At 46.6% G+C, this 18,504-nt stretch overlaps 1 protein-coding gene across 1 annotated transcript in view; it reads left to right on the forward strand.

Moving 5' to 3' along the window:
- Positions 1 to 2,667: 2,667 nt before the first annotated feature.
- LOC308158392 (cell adhesion molecule CEACAM1-like) overlaps positions 2,668 to 18,504 on the forward strand; it is a gene marked incomplete at both ends in the record, with an annotated part of 32,386 nt that continues 16,549 nt past the window's right edge. Inside the window, 7 exons of the mRNA XM_080531979.1 lie at positions 2,668 to 2,683; positions 6,620 to 6,940; positions 8,167 to 8,469; positions 10,029 to 10,295; positions 14,054 to 14,323; positions 14,969 to 15,223; positions 15,834 to 15,951. Of these exons, the coding sequence (XP_080388105.1) occupies positions 2,668 to 2,683; positions 6,620 to 6,940; positions 8,167 to 8,469; positions 10,029 to 10,295; positions 14,054 to 14,323; positions 14,969 to 15,223; positions 15,834 to 15,951 (1,550 nt within the window). The remainder of the gene's footprint in view (positions 2,684 to 6,619; positions 6,941 to 8,166; positions 8,470 to 10,028; positions 10,296 to 14,053; positions 14,324 to 14,968; positions 15,224 to 15,833; positions 15,952 to 18,504) is intronic.

Raw genomic sequence — 18,504 nt, forward strand, 5'->3', positions numbered from 1 at the left:
CTTCTCTCCCCATCTCTATCCCCTCTCCTCCTCTCTCCCCTCTCCTCCTCCTGGTCTCCAGCATCACAGCCACCACAGCACAGACCAACCCCAGCAGAACACAGGTCACCAGGGAGCACCGCGCCGCGTAGAACACGGAGTCGATGCCAAAGGGGTCCTTCTCCTGATAGACTAGGAGGGTCTTGTTTGATGATTGACACACGTCTGTCTGATACATCGTATAGACAGCACACCAGTACTGACCACTGTCCTCCAGTGAGAGGTTAGATAGGACCAGGGTTGTAAGGGACTGAGACACATTGATTCGTCCAATCAAATCTTCAGGAGGTTGTTCTTGCCTCCATAGACCATAGTCCAGAAAGACACCATCATGCTGATCAGTCTGTCTGTACCACACAACCCCGCCTGACTCACTGAGACTAGAGTTACAGCTGAGAACGACCTCCTCTCCCTCTGAGTAGAGCGCTGTAGCGGGGGCGCGGGGGGGGCAGACCAGTAGAAGATAATCTTGACTGAAATCACCATAGATATCTTGACAGATATAATACCCTGTGTGGTTGAGCATCAGAGAGGGGACGACCAGGGAGTAATTTCCCGTCACTCTTCCGTCGAGCACGTACGTCTGCTTCCCTCCGGCAGAGAGGTCACTGGCGTCCTCAGAGAGGTCACTGGCGTCCTCAGAGAGGTCACTGGCGTCCTCAGAGAGGTCACTGGCGTCTTCAGAGAGGTCACTGGTGTCCTCAGAGAGGTCACTGGCGTCCTCAGAGAGGTCACTGGCATCTTCAGAGAGGTCACTGGCGTCCTCAGAGAGGTCACTGGCGTCCTCAGAGAGGTTTTGAGATGGTGATGCTGGGCGGAGGCGTCCATGAGGGGTCCACCACTCCACCTCTGTCCCATGGGTAGGAGGGAAGCAGGGCAGCACAGCCTCCTCTCCCAGTGAGCCTAGAACATACCCTGGTCTGACGTACAGGTCTATCTCGTGACTGCCGACACAACGCTGTCCATCCAGGACCAGACAGCAGTAATAATAGTTGTCTTTGAAGGTGGTGTTGGTGATGCGGAGAGAGGAGCTGTTGTCAACCAGCTGTACTCTGTCTCTTAGGTCCTCCATGAGGGGGTTCAGGGTTCTGCTCTCATCGTCCAGAAACATCCAGTCCCAGATGCCCCTCCTCATCCTCAGCCATTGGACAGTCAGGTGGTCACCTGCCCCCTCACACGGCAGGTCTACTGTCCCTCCAGCAACCGGGTACATACGCTTCCAAGTCACATCACTGCAGACTGAGAGACTGGCGCTGTGGTTCTGTGACACCCTGCCAGCCTCCCAACACTCCACCTTGTAGAGCCCCGAGTCTGAATGAGTCACATTAAGGATCCCCAGAGAGAGAACTGTCTGATTGTCACTCTCGAATGTGGCTTTGAATCGATCCTTTAAGTCTTCAGCCAGCGTAGAATTTTCAAGTGACGGGTTAGACGTGTTCCACAACAGCAGCAGGGTCTCTTCAGCCACGGACTTGAAGATCACACAGTAATTTCCCCCCATAGGGGTGTCAAACTTATAATCTTCACCTTCCTTTTCAATGCGGATTATTCCTTGGTCTGCGGTGATGGTGTTGATGAGAACAGCCAGTAGAATGCTCAGCTTTGTGATCGAAGCCATTCTGTTTCAGAATGTTCACAGTCGTTTGCCTGCTGCTCAGTGTAATAGTCACCTCAGTTCATCTCTCACTCCGTGACGTGAAGCTTATCTTGATGTTGAGCTCCATACAGTGTCTACTATCTACTCCTCTAATTTCCACATAATCTTTGAGGGGCGGAAGTTGTGAAACAGCGAGCTGGAAACTGCTGCTGATGCTAGAATCACAGAGTCACAGGCAGGGCCGGTCCTAGGCATTTAGGTGCCCTAGGCATTTAGGTGCCCTAGGCGAGAGTATGAATTGATGCCCCCCCTCCCCCCAGATTTTAGGGGCGCCACCCCCACCACATTAAGCCACCAGTACTGCCTCATCACCACCCACACATTCAACAGTATAAATATGGACAACAATGGTTTCAAGACAAAAATAGACAGTAGGCTGAGACATATTTTCATAGAGACATGAAATTCATAGAAACAAAATTATTATTATTATTTATTTATTTTTTGCCATTTTGGCACCCTAAGTGACCGCCTAGTTCGCCTATTTTAAAAAAAAATGTATTTAACCTTTATTTATACAGGTAAAAAACACATTGAGCCCCAAGGGCTCATTTTCAAGTGTGACCTGTTCACAGGCATACAACATCCACCACAAACAAATACAATACAAAACCTGGCCTACATAGTCTAAAAACTAAACTAAAACTACCTCTCCTCTGCAGCACACTCACATGTTGGCCCCTCTATCACCACTAAACACACTGAACACACTGAACACACTGAACACACTGAACACACTGAACACACTGATCACACTGAACACACTGAACACACTGAACACACTGGACACACTGAACACACTGGACACACGTCAGACACACTGAACACACGTCAGACATACTGAACACACTGAACACACTGAACACACTGAACACACTGAACACACGTCAGACACACTGAACACACTGAACACACGTCAGACACACTGAACACGCTGAACACACGTCAGACAACGAGTGAAGCGGAGTCGCATGAGTCTGCCTCTGGGTGTGCCAGCCAGGTCTTGACGGCAGGAGGTTGTTATAGAAACGGTAGCAGACACAAAACCTTGACTGTCAGTTGTTGTTTTTCACCATCGGGGGGCAGTGCAGGCAAAGAGAAACAGAGCATCTAGCGACAGGGGTGGTCAGCCAGAGCCCAGAAATAATTATTGGGGTACCACAAAGAGCCACATCATACATGCAGGCTCACAAAAGCACTCCCTCTCACTCACACACACACACACACACACACACACACACACACACGTACACAAACGTACACACACACACGCATTCAATCAATTTCCAATAGGCTACGAGACCAGTGGCGTAATTTCACCAAATCCAAGGTATGGCAAGGTACTGAGTGGGGGGGTTGAGGGGGTGGATCAGTTTTCCATATTTCATTTTGTTGTTGTTAATGTGGCCCAGTAGTGATTTGATAGTGACAGGCCTTCTCCACTGGGTGACAGCATCACTCAACGACAACACTGTGGTTTTGTCTGAATTAAAGGACAATAACTTCATGGTTTGAGGAGGATTCGATTGATTCGCCTGTGAAGGGTTGAAAGTTATATTTAGAATGATGACCAGATAGGAGGACTAAAGGCCAATGCACAAGGCGTGCGATTTTATTTCATTGTGAGACTGCAGAATCTCGTAGACCCACAACCAACCGCCTCCTTTTTACGTTATGGAAAATTAGTTGATGGCAAGCTGGCTGTCTATGACCGAAAGACGCGTGTAAAATGTATGCTCCAGTCTCTCTCCCCGTTATGAGTGACTCAATTAATTTAGATAGACCAGTTGAAGTTTCCCAATTGTCCCATTGTGACGCAATCCATCGCACCACAAAATTTGACAGTGCGACAAACTCGCACGCCGTGTGCATTGGCCTTAAATATTTGATCAATTATCGATATTGGTGCCACTACGTAGACCTACTATGCGTCTCCTAGCCTGTTTAGAACACTAACCTGTTTAGAACACTATAACCTGTTTAGAACACTATAACCTGTTTAGAACACTATAACCTGTTTAGAACACTATAACCTGTTTAGAACACTATAGCCTGTTTAGAACACTATAACCTGTTTAGAACAGGTTCAAATGACGGTTACGACATTCTGTTCAGGGGCGGCGCTAGGGGGTGGCTACTTGGGCTCAAGCCCCGGATGTTTTCTGAAAAGCCCCGAATGTTTTACTTAAAAAAAAAAAAAAAAAAAACTCTTGTGAGTAACGTGCAGTACCGGAGTCCAACAGAGAGGCAGCAGCTGCGCGACATTAGCCTGCGTACTGCGTAGCCTGCCCTGCCCTGAAGAAGACGTGATCTCAATCAGTGCCTGACTTTGTAAGCATGGATATCCCAAAGTTTTTTTCAACAAAACAAGCTCCAAGAACTGTTGCAGCAGCCGTATCAGCAGCTGACAACAATGACGTCACCAGCAGTGATGACATAGATGATGTTTCAGGTTTGTGAATCTTATTAGAAAGGTGACTGACTCACTGACACTACTTTTCCGGTTTGCTAATGCTAGCTGGCTATCATAACATAACGTTATGTTATAATGAAAATGAAACATAGCAAGGTACTGTTACGGTACATGGTAAGAAATCAAACAAAGGATAATACTTATACAAATAAAGTGAATAACAGGCTGATAGTCTTTGATATCTGCACTCTGGTTGACTGAGTAACAAGTGAAAAAGAATGATGTAACGTTTATGTTACAGCTAGTAAACATGAAGTAACCACATTAAGTATGCCCTTATGGTAGTATGTATGTATACAGAACATGACTCAAATCTATCCTAAGATGTAACGCTAACTAACTAAGTTTGTTTAATGTCCCAGGGGGGATTTGATTTCACAGTACTATACACAGGCCAACAATACATGTAATATATCGTCATATAACACAGGACAAGACAATCAATACAATATAAGTGGTGAGCCCAGAGTCTGCCCTGATATACATACTGTAACATAACTAGCCTCAGCCCATCAATTCTGTAATTCTATACAAATATAAATGATGGTGACTGACGTGTGTGTGTGTGTGTGTGTGTGTGTGTGTGTGTGTGTGTGTGTGTGTTTACTGTCTATTTTGTAATACAGCCTTTTGTCCGCTTTAAGGTGGTGGTAAGTTGAAGGTTGAAGGCAAAAAAAAATCTGCGCGCTCTGCGCGCACATTAGATTCTCCCTCTGGGCTAAGCCCCGGATCTCCTACAATCCTAAATCCGCCTCTGATTCTGTTCCAAGAAGAAGAAAAAAAAAGACGCTCAAACTTTATCAACGTTTGACCGTTTGACCGTTTGACTCCAGTTGCTGGGAATTCCGTTTGACGTGTATGCCTAGGTCTATGTGGACATTTTTTTAATCATTGTTTTAAAATACATAATGTACAGTAGGGTTAGGTCGGGACGTTAGTGAGGTAGTGAATAGGCAGGCTGATAGGGAGAGGCGGGCTTCCCGGCGGTGACACCTTGGCTGGGTGTGGACACACACACACACACACACACACACACACACGCGCGCGCACACGCACACACACACACACACACACACACACACACACACACACGCACGCACGCACACACACACACACACACACACACACACACACACGCACACACACTGGGTGTGGACACCCACTCATTCAGTCTGTAAAAGCAGCAGTCCCAGGCTGTCGTTAGAAGGTCTCCAGACGTCCAGGATGGATTTGGTTCATTTGAAGTCGCTTATACTTTTGCTGTCAGCAGTCGGTAAGATTTAAATTCATGATTTTAATGATTATTACATTCAGAAAATGAAGTGATTATTTTTGTTCAATCTGTTTAGTTTGTTGCAGGATATGTATGACCTAATAGGTCCTGGCCTCTCTATGAGTCTATTCAACGATCATGCAATACTCGTATATAATCGTACTATTAGGTGTAGCCTATACGGGGGGTTTTTTTCTTTCTTTTATTGGCCAATATGATCACTTGAATTAGTTTGTTTGTTTGTCGTTATTTGACTCGTCACTCGTCTCCCAACCGAGGCAGGTAGGACCCAGTTCTCTAGATGATCGATCTCCTATAGCCTGTGACTTGTTTTCGTAGTGTTATTATAAGTTATTTAAGTATGAGATGTCCTCTATTAAATACTCCATGCCTATCTACATACATACATGGCTTGGCCGTCTGAACCACCGTTTAGAAGTGAACACCTGCAATAAAAAACCGGTTCCCCCCCCGGTCCGGTCCCCCCCCCAGGATGACTTGTTTTGCAGCGTTATTCTAAGTAGCAGATGTCCTCTATAGCCTCTATCTTATACTTCATGCCTAGCTGCATATGTACAGTACAGGCCAAAAGTTTGGACACACCTTCTCATTCAATGCGTTTCCTTTATTTTCATGACTATTTACATTGTAGATTCTCACTGAAGGCATCAAAACTATGAATGAACACATAGGAATTATGTATTTAACAATAAAGTGTGAAATAACTCTAAATATGTCTAAAGTAGCCACCCTTTGCTTTTTTGTTGTTAATAAAATATATAATAATAATATTTAATATAATCTGTGTTAATAATAATATGTTATTATATATATATATTTAATATTATTATTATATATGTTATTAACAACAACAAAAATGTATTTTATAAACAACAAAAAAGCAAAGGGTGGCTACTTTGAGGAATCTAAAATATAAGACATATTTAGAGTTATTTCACACTTTTTTGTTAAGTACATCATTCCACATGTGTTCATTCATAGTTGTGATGCCTTCAGTGAGAATCTACAATGTAAATAGTCATGAGAATAAAGGAAACACATTGAATGAGAAGGTGTGTCCAAACTTTTGGCCTACATACATGGCTTGGCCGTCTGAACCACCGTTTAGAAGTGAACACCTGCAATAAAAAACCGCTCCCCCCCCCCCCCCCCCCAGGATGCTGCTTGGGGCAGGACGCGCTCCCCCCAGGCCCGCTGGAGGGGGTCAACGGGAAGAACGTCACCTTCAAAACCGTGGTGGCCCCCGGGGAGAAGTTCCTCACCATCACATGGAGCTTCCACGGCGCGCCCGTGGTCACCTCCTCGCCCGGGGGGAACACCATCGGCACCGGGTACGAGGGACGCGTGACGATTAACAAGCTGACTGGAGAACTGAAACTGGGACCTCTGACCACGGAAGATAGTGGGACGTATTCGGTGGTGATGGTGCCCGACCCTGGAGAAGCTAAAACAGGGGAACTGGAGCTTCGAGTTCTAGGTGAGTACGTTTTTTAAAATATACTATATTAATATATATGTTATGCTTAACATACCCAGTAGCCTATCATGTTTTGTATTGGTTTAGTCTCCAGGCTATTCTGATCCATGCTGGCGTTCTTCCCAATGTGTGTGTGTGTGTGTGTGTGTGTGTGTGTGTGTGTGTGTGTGTGTGTGTGTGTGTGTCATCATTTGTGAATTATCTCAAATATAATTGTCCTTGATCTTGGCTGCTGTCTTGGACCACCCAGGTCATCTCAATCTTGAAACAGATATTTTGAGACAGATAAAAAAAAATCTAAACAAATAAATACATTTTTAACTGGGAAGGTAACATTTCAATGACCTACGCTACGTCCATGAACTTGATATGTAGCCTGTGGGGCGTGGCAGTGTCCTGCCCTCCCCCGCACCCTCAGCAGTCTGAGACACAGCGTGGATCATAGCGCCATGGTGTCAACACAGTCTTATCACTGCAACAACTCGTGACGTTAGAATTATAAGGTTCTATCTCCATTTTTGGTCAAAATTTTGTTTTTTTACATAATCTGATCCATTAGGTGTTTATTAATGCCTGTGTGGTGTTATTTTTAAAATGTTGACATTTCTTAGTTAGTAATTAATAAAATACAAAGGTTCCATCTCACAAAACATAATGGAATGTAAAAACTTTGACGCTCAATATCTCTGAACTGCCCTAAACGGAGATAGAACCTTATCATTCTAAACGGAGATAGAACTTTATCATTCTAAGCTCACGAAACCGCAGCCCTTCTGATTGGTTGGGTGACAGTTTGTATTATGACATCATCACCCTAGATTTGAGCACTGCTGTGGTTCTAAATGTCCACGGGCCACGTTCGTGTTTTCAGAATCTGATACAGTCTTTTCCCTCATCAGTCATAATTTATTTACACCTCCCAGAGTGCGTTCGTTTTCCACTCTACCCCCCCTCCCCCCCGTCCCCCCGTCCCCCCTCCCCCCTGTTCCCATCATGACATCACAGAGGACAGAGGCTGGTTGTAAATGCATAGAATCGATGTGTCTGATTCAATGAGCCCCGTCCTCCGATTAGTTCTACCTATTTCTACCTCCACCAGCCACCTCCCCTGCTACCATCTCACTCATTCTCCCCCCCTTTCCCTCCCTCCCTCCCTTCTCCCTCCCTCCATCCTCCTCCTCCTCCTCCCCTCCTCCTCCTCCCCTCCCTCCCTCCGTCTCCTTCAGAACCCGTCTCCAATCTGCTGATCAAGTCGGACCTGAAGGAAGCCATCGAGACCAACAGCACGGTGAAGCTGAACTGCACGGCCAACGGCTCCTTCCTGAAGTTCGCCTGGACCAACGGCACGGCGGCCATCGTGGCGGACAAGAAGCGCATCAGCGTCACGCAGAGCGAGGACGACACGTCGCCGTGGTCCGAGCTCACGGTGGTGGCGGTCACGCGCTACGACCTGGAGGGCCCCATCTACTGCACCGCCTCCAACTCTCTGGAGACGGACAAGAGCGCCCCCTTCAATATGAGTGTCAGCTGTGAGTACTGCACCTTTTCTTTCTTTTTATCCTTTTTTTTTCTATGTGTTTTTTTTAAGGCATTTCTGCTTTACTGGGATAGAGACAACAGTAGAGATTGTTGACAGGAAGGATGGGTGAGAGAGAGAGAGAGAGAGAGAGAGAGAGAGAGAGAGAGGAGGATAGAGACAGTAGAGATTGACAGGAAGGATGGGTGACAGAGAGAGGGAGAGAGAGAGAGAGAGAGAGAGGAGGATAGAGACAGTAGAGATTGACCGGAAGGATGGGTGAGAGAGAGAGAGAGAGATGGCCAGAGAGTGAGGTAGAGAGAGAGAGAGAGAGAGAGAGAGAGAGAGAGAGAGAGAGAGAGAGAGAGAGAGAGGAGGGATGACATGCACGATTATATGACGAGGGTCGGAATCGAAACCAGGAGCTTTGCATGGAATGATGCCGTACGCGCGTTAGCGTGCTATGCTACTAAGCGCCCCCCCCCCCCAGTAACGCACCTTGTGTATACGATAGTCATAGCGTAGGTCCACCACACCTCTACCCGGGGCGGGGGATAGGCTCAGGAGAGGTGAGAGGCTCGCTCCTCAAGACGTTGTGTCAGTCAGTCACGCAGGGGAGTGGCTCCCAGTCTACACCCAAACTGAACCCTGCTGTGTAAACAGCGCTTGTGATTTGATTGCATAAGTCGAATAACCCGTTGATAAGAAAAAGAAAAAAAAAGGAGCGTGTTTTAAACAGTAACAGTTAGGCTACAGATGCCGCTGATCACAATTTTGCAGTTTAGGTTCGGTCGTGATAACGGGCTAGTTGTGTTATGTTGTCGTAGGTGTTTAGGTTCCACATCCTAGAGTAGACCATTCACAGTGTGTTTGAGATGTTAGCATGTTGCTACATCCTAGAGTAGACCATTCACAGTGTGTTGTCCTTTGAGATGTTAGCATGTTGCTACATCCTGATCAAGAGTAGAGCTGGCAGTTGTTCCGTATTAGCTGGGATGTCCCGTAGCCTATTTTGGGGATGGATGAATATACGGGACCCCTCCCTTGTCCCGTATATTCTACCAATCACAGGCCCCCTCATGCGTACATGTATAGCGTATTATGCAATCCCTGCACACCTCCCCACCCACCCAGCACGCCATCATGAGAATCAAGGACCCCAATTGAAATAAGCCAGTGGCTTTCTTGGGTTTTTATCCTGTTAGTTGACCTTGTATGTAATATGTACTTTCATGTACCTACTTCTGCAAATCTTCTAATAAAGTTTTCAATCAATCAATCAATCAGCTTAGAATGATAAGGTTCTATCTCCGTCTAGGGTAGTTCAGAGATATTGAGCGTCAAAGTTTTTACATTCCATTATGTTCTGTGAGATGGAACCTTTGTATTTTATTAATTTCTAACAAAAATAACCCCACACAGGCATTAATAAACACCTAATGGATCAGATTATGTAAAAAAAACTAAATTTGGACAAAAATGGAGATAGAACCTTATAATTCTAACGTCACGATTTGGTAGTGAGAAAAGTGGCGAGTCTGTCTGTCTCTGAACACAGTTGTATGTTTACAGGGGGGCCGGATGGCATCGGTGTAATCATCTCCCCCCCGGCGAACGTCCACAAGAAGGGATCTAACATCTCGCTGACCTGCTCGAGCGCCTCCCGGCCCGCCGCCACCATCCAGTGGCTCCGCGACGGAAAGGCCATCCCGGGCGTGACCGCCGCGCTGAAGCTGACCAACGCCGCGGAGGCCGACTCCGGGGGCTACAGCTGCTCTGCCTTCAACGCCAAGACCAAGAAAACCTATACGTCCCAGGACTTCAAAATCAAGATCGTGGGTGAGTAGAATGTGTACCGCACAGAAGCTAACAAGCTAATGGACCTATCGCTAAGCGAGCCACGTCCCAAAATAGAAATTGTCCCAATCGTTATCACAGCAAAAGTCACGACAGGCAGAAAACTCGGACAAACAACTCGCTGATATCTGATGGTGAAAAGCTTCTAGACGAAATATTCGTCATCTTAAATTTAAAAAAAAAACATGTCTATTACTTGCTGTGGTAAATCAGAAATCTGAGATTTGCCAACTCCCGCCAATGTAAATCATTGAATGTCATTCAGTCACTGTCAGTGAAGCGTTGTTTGTTTGTCCGAGTTTTCAAAGGGGGCGTGGCTTAGCAATAGGTCAATTGGTAATTTAGCTTTTCTATAGGAAAGAGGGAAGAGTGTCGTTTCAGTTTGAGAGATGTTGCTCTGATGACAAACATACAGAAGTGAAACTGGTTTTTGAAACTGGTGAGTGAATGAGTGCATACCCTGGAGGTGCTTTTTGGCAACATCATTACATTTTAGTAGTCCTACCTGTTCAGCACTGTCTTGTTGATTTTGCACTCTTTAAAGTAGTGGCTCATTTACGATTTCATTGGTAAATAATGTTGTTAATGTATGTATGTACGGTATTACCCTAGACTGAATATATTTTCTCTAGTCAGACTTACCAACTGCCAAAGTGTTCCGGAACACTCACCCCCTAGGGTGTTATTTGTGGTGTTTACCTAGCAACAGCTCTTTGATTGGCTATAAAATGAAGCATCAGTAATGTCTGCGTTTTATGGTGAATTCACTCAAGAATATCGACACTCTGGGCGACTTTATTCCCCCTCCTCACGGCACTGAATGAGTTAACGAAGTGACAGGCGATTGTCCTCTGCGAGGAGAAGCCCATAGGCAAAACCAGCAGCTTCCTGTCTCTCTCTCTCTCTCTCTGCCCCGTAGCCATGACAACCTAGTGTGTGGGTTTCACCTCACCTTGAAGCGCCACAGTGTCAAAAACTCCCAGTGGCTTTGTTCCATTATGACAGCACGGAGTGTTCCAGGCCTGTCAGATAGACCTTGTTTACATCAGAGGTGTTAGTGAGCGACTGCTGAAACCTGCTCGGTCGGAAGATGGTCTTTCAAAACCTGCCTGGAGTCTTTTGAGTTGGGATTTAGTTTAGCTCAAAGAAAAGAAGGAGATGGGGGAGGGGAGGAAGGGAGGGGAGGGGAGGGGAGGGAGGGGAGGGAGAGTTTCAGTTTCACATTCACAGTAATTTCATGTATGCTGTGAATGCTCACTGGTGTCTGGTAAACAGTAGTGACTGCACATCCAACCATTACTCTACCATGACATATAGAATTACACATTCCTCTGAAATTACTGACAGTTTTTTGGGACACTTCAGAGTTTCTTTTTAACCCCATATAGCATTCATCATATCCCGCGCCAAACCAGCGTCTACATATGTTAGTCTGTGTTCTGTCGTGAGAAGGGTGAGAGAACAGACCCTAAGGAAATGATCCTCTATGGTTGTCATTGGGGGTAGAACATTACACCGTTTTTCTACTTTTATTTTTGTTTTTATTTTTGCACATCAGTTGTATCTAACTTGTGAAGCATTTTGTAACACAGAGTTTTTAAAAAGGTGCTTTATAGATGGTTTATTCTTTATTTTGATTATACTCAGTGATCTTCAGAAATTACAAAGAGTTTTGAGCCAGTGGCGGAGTAGTAGATTTGTGGCTGTCGTAAAAAAAAACAAAATGACATCTTAGCTGGAGTGTTTTCCTTTGGGTCTTAATGACTACTGCAGAACGTAGAAAACCACTGTGTTCGCATACTGTAGGCAGGGAAAACAGTATGGTGGTGTAGAGATAATGAGACTGAGGACTAGGAGTGTCCCCTTGAAGGTGAATACGTCGGGATTAAAGGATAATATTTGCCCTTTCAGGGTTGGATCAACATTAGGGAGCCATATACATTATGTACCGCACTTCCCGCCAGTGCATCAATCCAGAGTGTTTCCTTAAAGGCCAATCTTTTATTCATGAGGGCTGCGAAAAAACTACAGTCACCGTGTGAGTCACCGTTCTGGCGACAATGAACTTTGTGTTCACAAATCTTATCTTGCCGTTCGTTCCCCCCCCCACACCCTCCAGGCTGCCTGGTACATTTCAGAATACCGTAGTTTTTTTTTTCCATTTGTGCTAAACGACAAATAGACCATCGAGCCTCACCCGTACGTAGTCTGTCTGCTGTGAAGCGGTTGGGTTTGACCACGAGGGATTTTCTGGTGGTCGTCACTCACTTATGACAGATGCATGAGACTTAGTTCACATTTGAATGGTTTATAATAATAATAATAATAATACATTAGACTTATATAGCGCTTTTCTAGACACTCAAAGACGCTTTACAAACTGAAAAGATCGAGTAGTAATAATAAAAAGAAACAAAAGGTAAATAGAAGAAGGTATAGGGGCCTAATTAAGGTAGTGCTGGGGACACATGGGAAGAGGAGGGGGAGAGGGTTAACTGGTGAAGGCGAGCTTGAAGAGGTGGGTTTTGAGGGCCTGTTTAAATGTTGGCAGGGTGTTGGCCTGTCTGATGTGGTTGGGGAGGGCGTTCCAGAGGGACGGGGCTGCGGCTGAAAAGGCCCCGTCACCCCAGGTCCGGAGCTTGGTCCTGGTGGTCTTGAGGGTGGTTTGGTCGTCAGACCTGAGGCAACGGGAGGGGGTGTGGAGGGGGGACGAGGTCGGCAAGCTTCTGCTGTTTATGTTTTACGGTTTTACCGTTCGAACGCTGCCTCTGCCTGCAGGTGTAGTACGTTTATATAGGTGCAACGTTGCCTGTCTGAGGACGGCCTCTGGCCGAACTGTTTAACCTACATAACCTGAACCTATTAAAACGTGTTGCACAAGCAGAGACAGAGGGAGGGAACCTCCCTTTTCTACTCCTAGTCTCTTTTTGGTGACACACCCGTCAAGTCCACGACACAGGTGAGGTGACACAGGTGTGCAACAGCCCTTGTTTGTCTTTGTGCCGTTTGAATGCTGAAACCCAGCGGCTGGGTAGGAAACGTGCGTTAGCGTCTGTTCTCTGTTACACTCTGTAAACACTCGACACCTTCGTTTGTCCTCACACGCACTATTGAAGCCACTACTTTATCATGCAGGGTCACTTTTTATACTTACTTATATTATGTTGTTATTATTGTGTTACTATTGTGTTTTTGGGTCTGAATGCTGCAATGTCAATGTTGAGGAACCAAAGCCGAAGACTTTTACTCTTGTGTGTACTCTTGTAGAGTAATATGTCATAAATGCGGGCTGAGGTAGTGGTGGTCTAGTGGCTAGTGAGTTGGGACTGGTGATTGGAAGGTTGTGAGTTCAGATCCCGCCTGAAACCACACCCACCACTAGTGTGTCCTTGAGTAAGGCACTTAGCCCTCAGTTACTCCAGACTTCATGTCCCTGTAATTCGTAATTGTAAATCGCTTTGTAAGTAAGTAAGTAAAATGTATTTCTATAGCACCTATCACAGACCAGCGGTCACAAAGTGCTTTACATAAGCTATAAAAACATAATAAAACAGCAAAAGCCATGGCAGGTCAAAAGAAATAGGTAAACAAGTGAAAATAAGAACACGAAACAATAACAGGACACAAAAAGACAGACAGGCTTTTGGGGTTAGCTGTGGATTAAAAGCGTCTGCTTTTAAACCCAAATGGCAAATTCAAAAAAGCGATTCTGATTCCAATTCTGTTTCTTTTATTCGTAGCGGTCATTTCCAAGACCAACATCACCGGCCCCACCACGACCCTGATCGCAGGCAACAGCACGGCCAGCCTCAGCTGCAAGGCCGGCGCCGGCACAGGCACGGCGGAGTGGCTGAAGGGGGGAGCGCCTCTGGTGTCCAGCAAGAGGGTCAACGTCACGGGGGCCACCCTGGTGATTAAGCCGGTGCAGAAAGAGGACAACGGGGAGTACCAGTGCAAGCTCACCAACGCCGTCAGCACAGACACCGCCACCTTCAAGATGCTGGTCAACTGTGAGTATGAGGCAGGGTGGGAGGGAGGGAGGGAGGGAGGCTGGTGGAGGTAGACATCGGAGGACAGGGAGGGTAATGTGTAATACACGGAACGAGAGTGAGGAATCACGGGGTCAAGGTACTTCTATTCTGCCGGTCGCGCAGTTTTACGTATACTTACTTGAACTGTTGATAACATGCCAGGGAACATACAGGGTTGGGCGTCTCCAGGAAAAGACGAAGCCCAGATGAAGCTGAGGTAAACTAACTGTAACCAGGGTTCCCGCACTGCTCTTAAAAAGCCTTAAAGTCTAAAATCCAGCAATCCTATTTATAAGGCCTAAAAAGTTCTTACATTTCAGTTATTCTGTCTAAAAATGAGGTGCTAGATCTTAAAAATTAGATCCTGCAAGGAAAGCAGTCCGACCACATCTATTTACGCGGAAATGAATCAAGCTGGAACCCAGAAAATGCCGATTCGCTTCCTTTTTTGTCTGTATGGCAGTGAAATCCCTAAGGATGACAAAAAGCTATCATATGGTGTCGCGAATAGGTCTAAAATGATATCCAAAGAGGTCTAAAAGGGTCTTAAATTTGACTTAGGGTTAGTTTAAACTTGTCGGAACCCTGTGTAACTAACGGCCGTTCCTCTGCGTTCGTCCTCAGACGGTCCGGAGACGGCAGCTGTGGCGGGCGAGGACGCCGTGGAGGTGAAAGACCCGGTGAAGCTGCAGTGCTCCGTGGTGTCGGTCCCCGCCGCCACTTACACCTGGAAGTTCAACGGCACCAAGACCACCGTGGTGACCGCCGACTACGCCATCCCCAGCGCCATCTACAAGAACTCGGGGACGTACACCTGCATGGCGCACAACGCCATCACGGGACTGACCGTCTCCGTTGACCACAAGCTGTCCGTCAAAGGTGAGAGGCTGAAGGCAGCTTTTTTTCCCGCCTTGGCACCGTTCATCCCCATAGTTTTCAAATGTTTTCTAACCGTCAACACCCAACACTGTCAGAAGCTCGGTTCTTTGAAAATACAATCTGTACACACTGATTGGATTGATTTGTTTGGCTTAAGGTTGGTTTGAAGTTGGTTTAAGTGTTGTAAAGACGGTTTAAGGTTGGATTAAGTTGGTTTAAGTGTTCTCTACGGTTGTTTTAAGTGTTGCTAATTGGTCTACGGTTGGTTTAAGTGTTGCTAATTGGTCTACGGTTGGTTTAAGTGTTGCTAATGTTCTCTACGGTTGGTTTAAGTGTTGCTAATTGGTCTATGGTTGGTTTAAGTGTTGTAAATCAGTCTACAGTTGGTTTAAGTGCTGCTAATGTTCTCTACGGTTGGTTTAAGTGTTGCTAATGTTCTCTACGGTTGGTTTAAGTGTTGCTAAAGTTCTCTACGGTTGGTTTAAGTGTTGCTAACGTTCTCTACGGTTGGTTTGAGTGTTGCTAATGTTCTCTACGGTTGGTTTGAGTGTTGCTAACGTTCTCTACGGTTGGTTTGAGTGTTGCTAACGTTCTCCTTGTCTCTCTGCAGAGGAGGGGGCCCTGGACGAGGGCCTGTCGGGCGGGGCCATCGCCGGCATCGTGATCGCTGTGCTGGTGCTGGTGGCAGCCATCGTGGCTGGGGTCATCTACATGAGATCGAAAAGGCCGTGAGTATTCTAGCTTTGTTGCTGCCGAGAGGCCCGCAGGACCAGTATGTACTCGGCGAGGGGAGGCTGACGGAGGTAGAAATAGGTAGAAATCGGAGGACGGGCTGATTGTAATGCCAGGAGCGGCGGAATGAGGGACGGCATCAAACAGAACTAGAACCTGTTCTGTACCTTCACTGTGTCCAAAGCTATGAAACACTGTTAGAAGTACATCCGTCCTGTATGCATCCAAACACACATGTAGAGACAAGCTCTGTTGCTGTTGGACCCGTACAGGACAGTAGGTTTCCTCTGCAGCTCCTCCAACCGTTCGTTTCATTTAAATCCAAATTGGGGAAGCGATGGCGTTCGCCACATCCTGTCTGTGTACCTGCCTTAGTGGATCCCAGGGGAACGGCCGGGTCATTCAACCAAAGAACAAAACAGTTTAAGTCGAGAACTACGCGGGCTGACACGCCTCGCGCATTCCAGCGTTTGGCGGGAGGGGCGCGTTGGAAACACACACCCCCCCCCTCGAGGTGCCCACCCACCTACACCACGTATCCTTGAAATGTTGTGAATTTGAGAAAAATAAATCAAGGTCTTAAAAGTTTTTGAAAATAGACATGGGTCTAGAAAGTGCTTAAATTCCCCTCCCTCTCTCTCTCTCTCTCTCTCTCTCTCTCTCTCTCTCTCTCTCTCTCTCTCTTTTTTAAATTGTTTTCTGTCAGCGGATAGTTCCTATTATATAAATTCTCATCTCGATCTGTCTCAAACTATGCCGTGTCGGGTCCTTGAATTTGAGGGAATTGAGTCTTGAAAGTCCTTGAAAGGTGCTTGAATTTGATGTTTCAGAAGGTGTGGGAACCCTCCCCTCCCATACAGCACATCGTACAGTCGCGTAGATCGCGTTAAAGTAACTCTTGTCTAAGTCTTTGAAGTATCGTGCGTCGGTGTCTCACGCCGTCGACTCGCGTGCCGCCGCCCATCCCTCCGTGTTCCCAGATCCTTCCATGTTCCCAGATCCCCCCGCACCTTCCTTCCTTCACTCCCAACAAACACCAACCAGAGTCACAGCGGAGTTTGTCAGGGCGTGATGACAGGGCAGTCAGGGTGCGATGACAGAGGGGGTCAGAGGTCATACCTGGAGAGCAGCAGTCTAGAGCGCAGAGAGGCCCCGACATCACCGCCAGACATCTGTCCCTGCGGGCAGGCTGCAGGTTGTGGTGACACACACACACACACACACACAACACAACACACACACACAACACACACACACACACACACACACTCTGGGTGGTCTTGTCTGGTACAGGGACATATCTCCGTTCTCTGACACACACACACACAAACACACACATACATACAGACTCTGGGTGGTCTTTGTCTGAAAACGTCAGGTTTGGATTGTCGGTGTTGTGGATTCCCGGTGTGATTCTCAGTAGGAGAAACCGTAGTAACTGAGTTGTGTAACTGCTATGTCACGAGTGTTGAGATCAACAATCCCTTTGGATTGGCTCGATCGATTTTGTAGAACGTACCTGGTACCAGGTGTTCTTCAGCGCTTCCTACTACCAACCTGAACTTACCTGTGTTCTGAATCCTGTACTGTATCAGCTATGTAACACAACACAACGTGTACCGCATTGAAATATTCATAGGCTGCGTTCGTTCGACAAGAGAGAACATGTCTATCTACGTACTCTTATGTGAGTAGAGTGGCACCGCAAGCTAAAGGGAAGTAAGTCCTCAGAATACTTATGCAAATGACGACGCCCAACCGCCCGTGACCAGATCCTGTCTGTCTGTCCCGTCCTGTGTGTGCGATAAGCCATCAGCGTAGCATATTAGCATAGCAGCATTTTTGGGTTTTTGCCACTTTTTTTGAGTCTGAGAACTTCCTACCTAGAGAGGTAGTAGTAGCAAGCAGCTCGTAACCATAGAAACAGAACGAGTAGAACAGAACGTGCCCGTTCACGTCAGCATTCCATAGTGGGTTTAGCCGACCTGGCGGCCATCTTGTGGTGTCCCATTTTGGGGAAAGTTTAGCATAGCTTACAGCTTAACGCTTTATGAGCAAACCAACCACACTGCAACTGACACTGGAATGTTCAGTCAGTCAGTCAAAACGACTCAGTCATAGCATAGTTGCTATGGCGCCGCCTCGACATTCTTTTCTTCTTCTCTCGGTGTTCTACACATCCTAGCAATAACAATTATTACCATGGCGATTAAGTTTCACAACTCCATGTCGGCCATCTTTTTTTCGGTGGTAGGCTACTAGCTAGCCAAATCACCGACCTTATCCTGAGGGGGACCCTGTCCGTTTTTTTTTACTAATTCTGTTTCCATGGCGATAAAGCTTAGAGATAAAGGTGCAGGGTTGAGTTGAGTTGTTGACAGGGAGCAGAACAGGGGAATGCGGTGTTGCTTCTGAACGCAGCGACCTGATTGGCTGGGGGGTCACCGCCGCATTCGCACACCTGCACACCTGTCGACATGGGAGAGGGACAAACGCATTCAACACCAAACACAAAGGCGCTGCCGCCGCCCGATTGGTGCACAGGCGGC

Source organism: Nansenia antarctica (assembly GCF_963989245.1).
Source record: "Nansenia antarctica genome assembly, chromosome: 5".
Classification (NCBI taxonomy): domain Eukaryota; kingdom Metazoa; phylum Chordata; class Actinopteri; order Argentiniformes; family Microstomatidae; genus Nansenia; species Nansenia antarctica.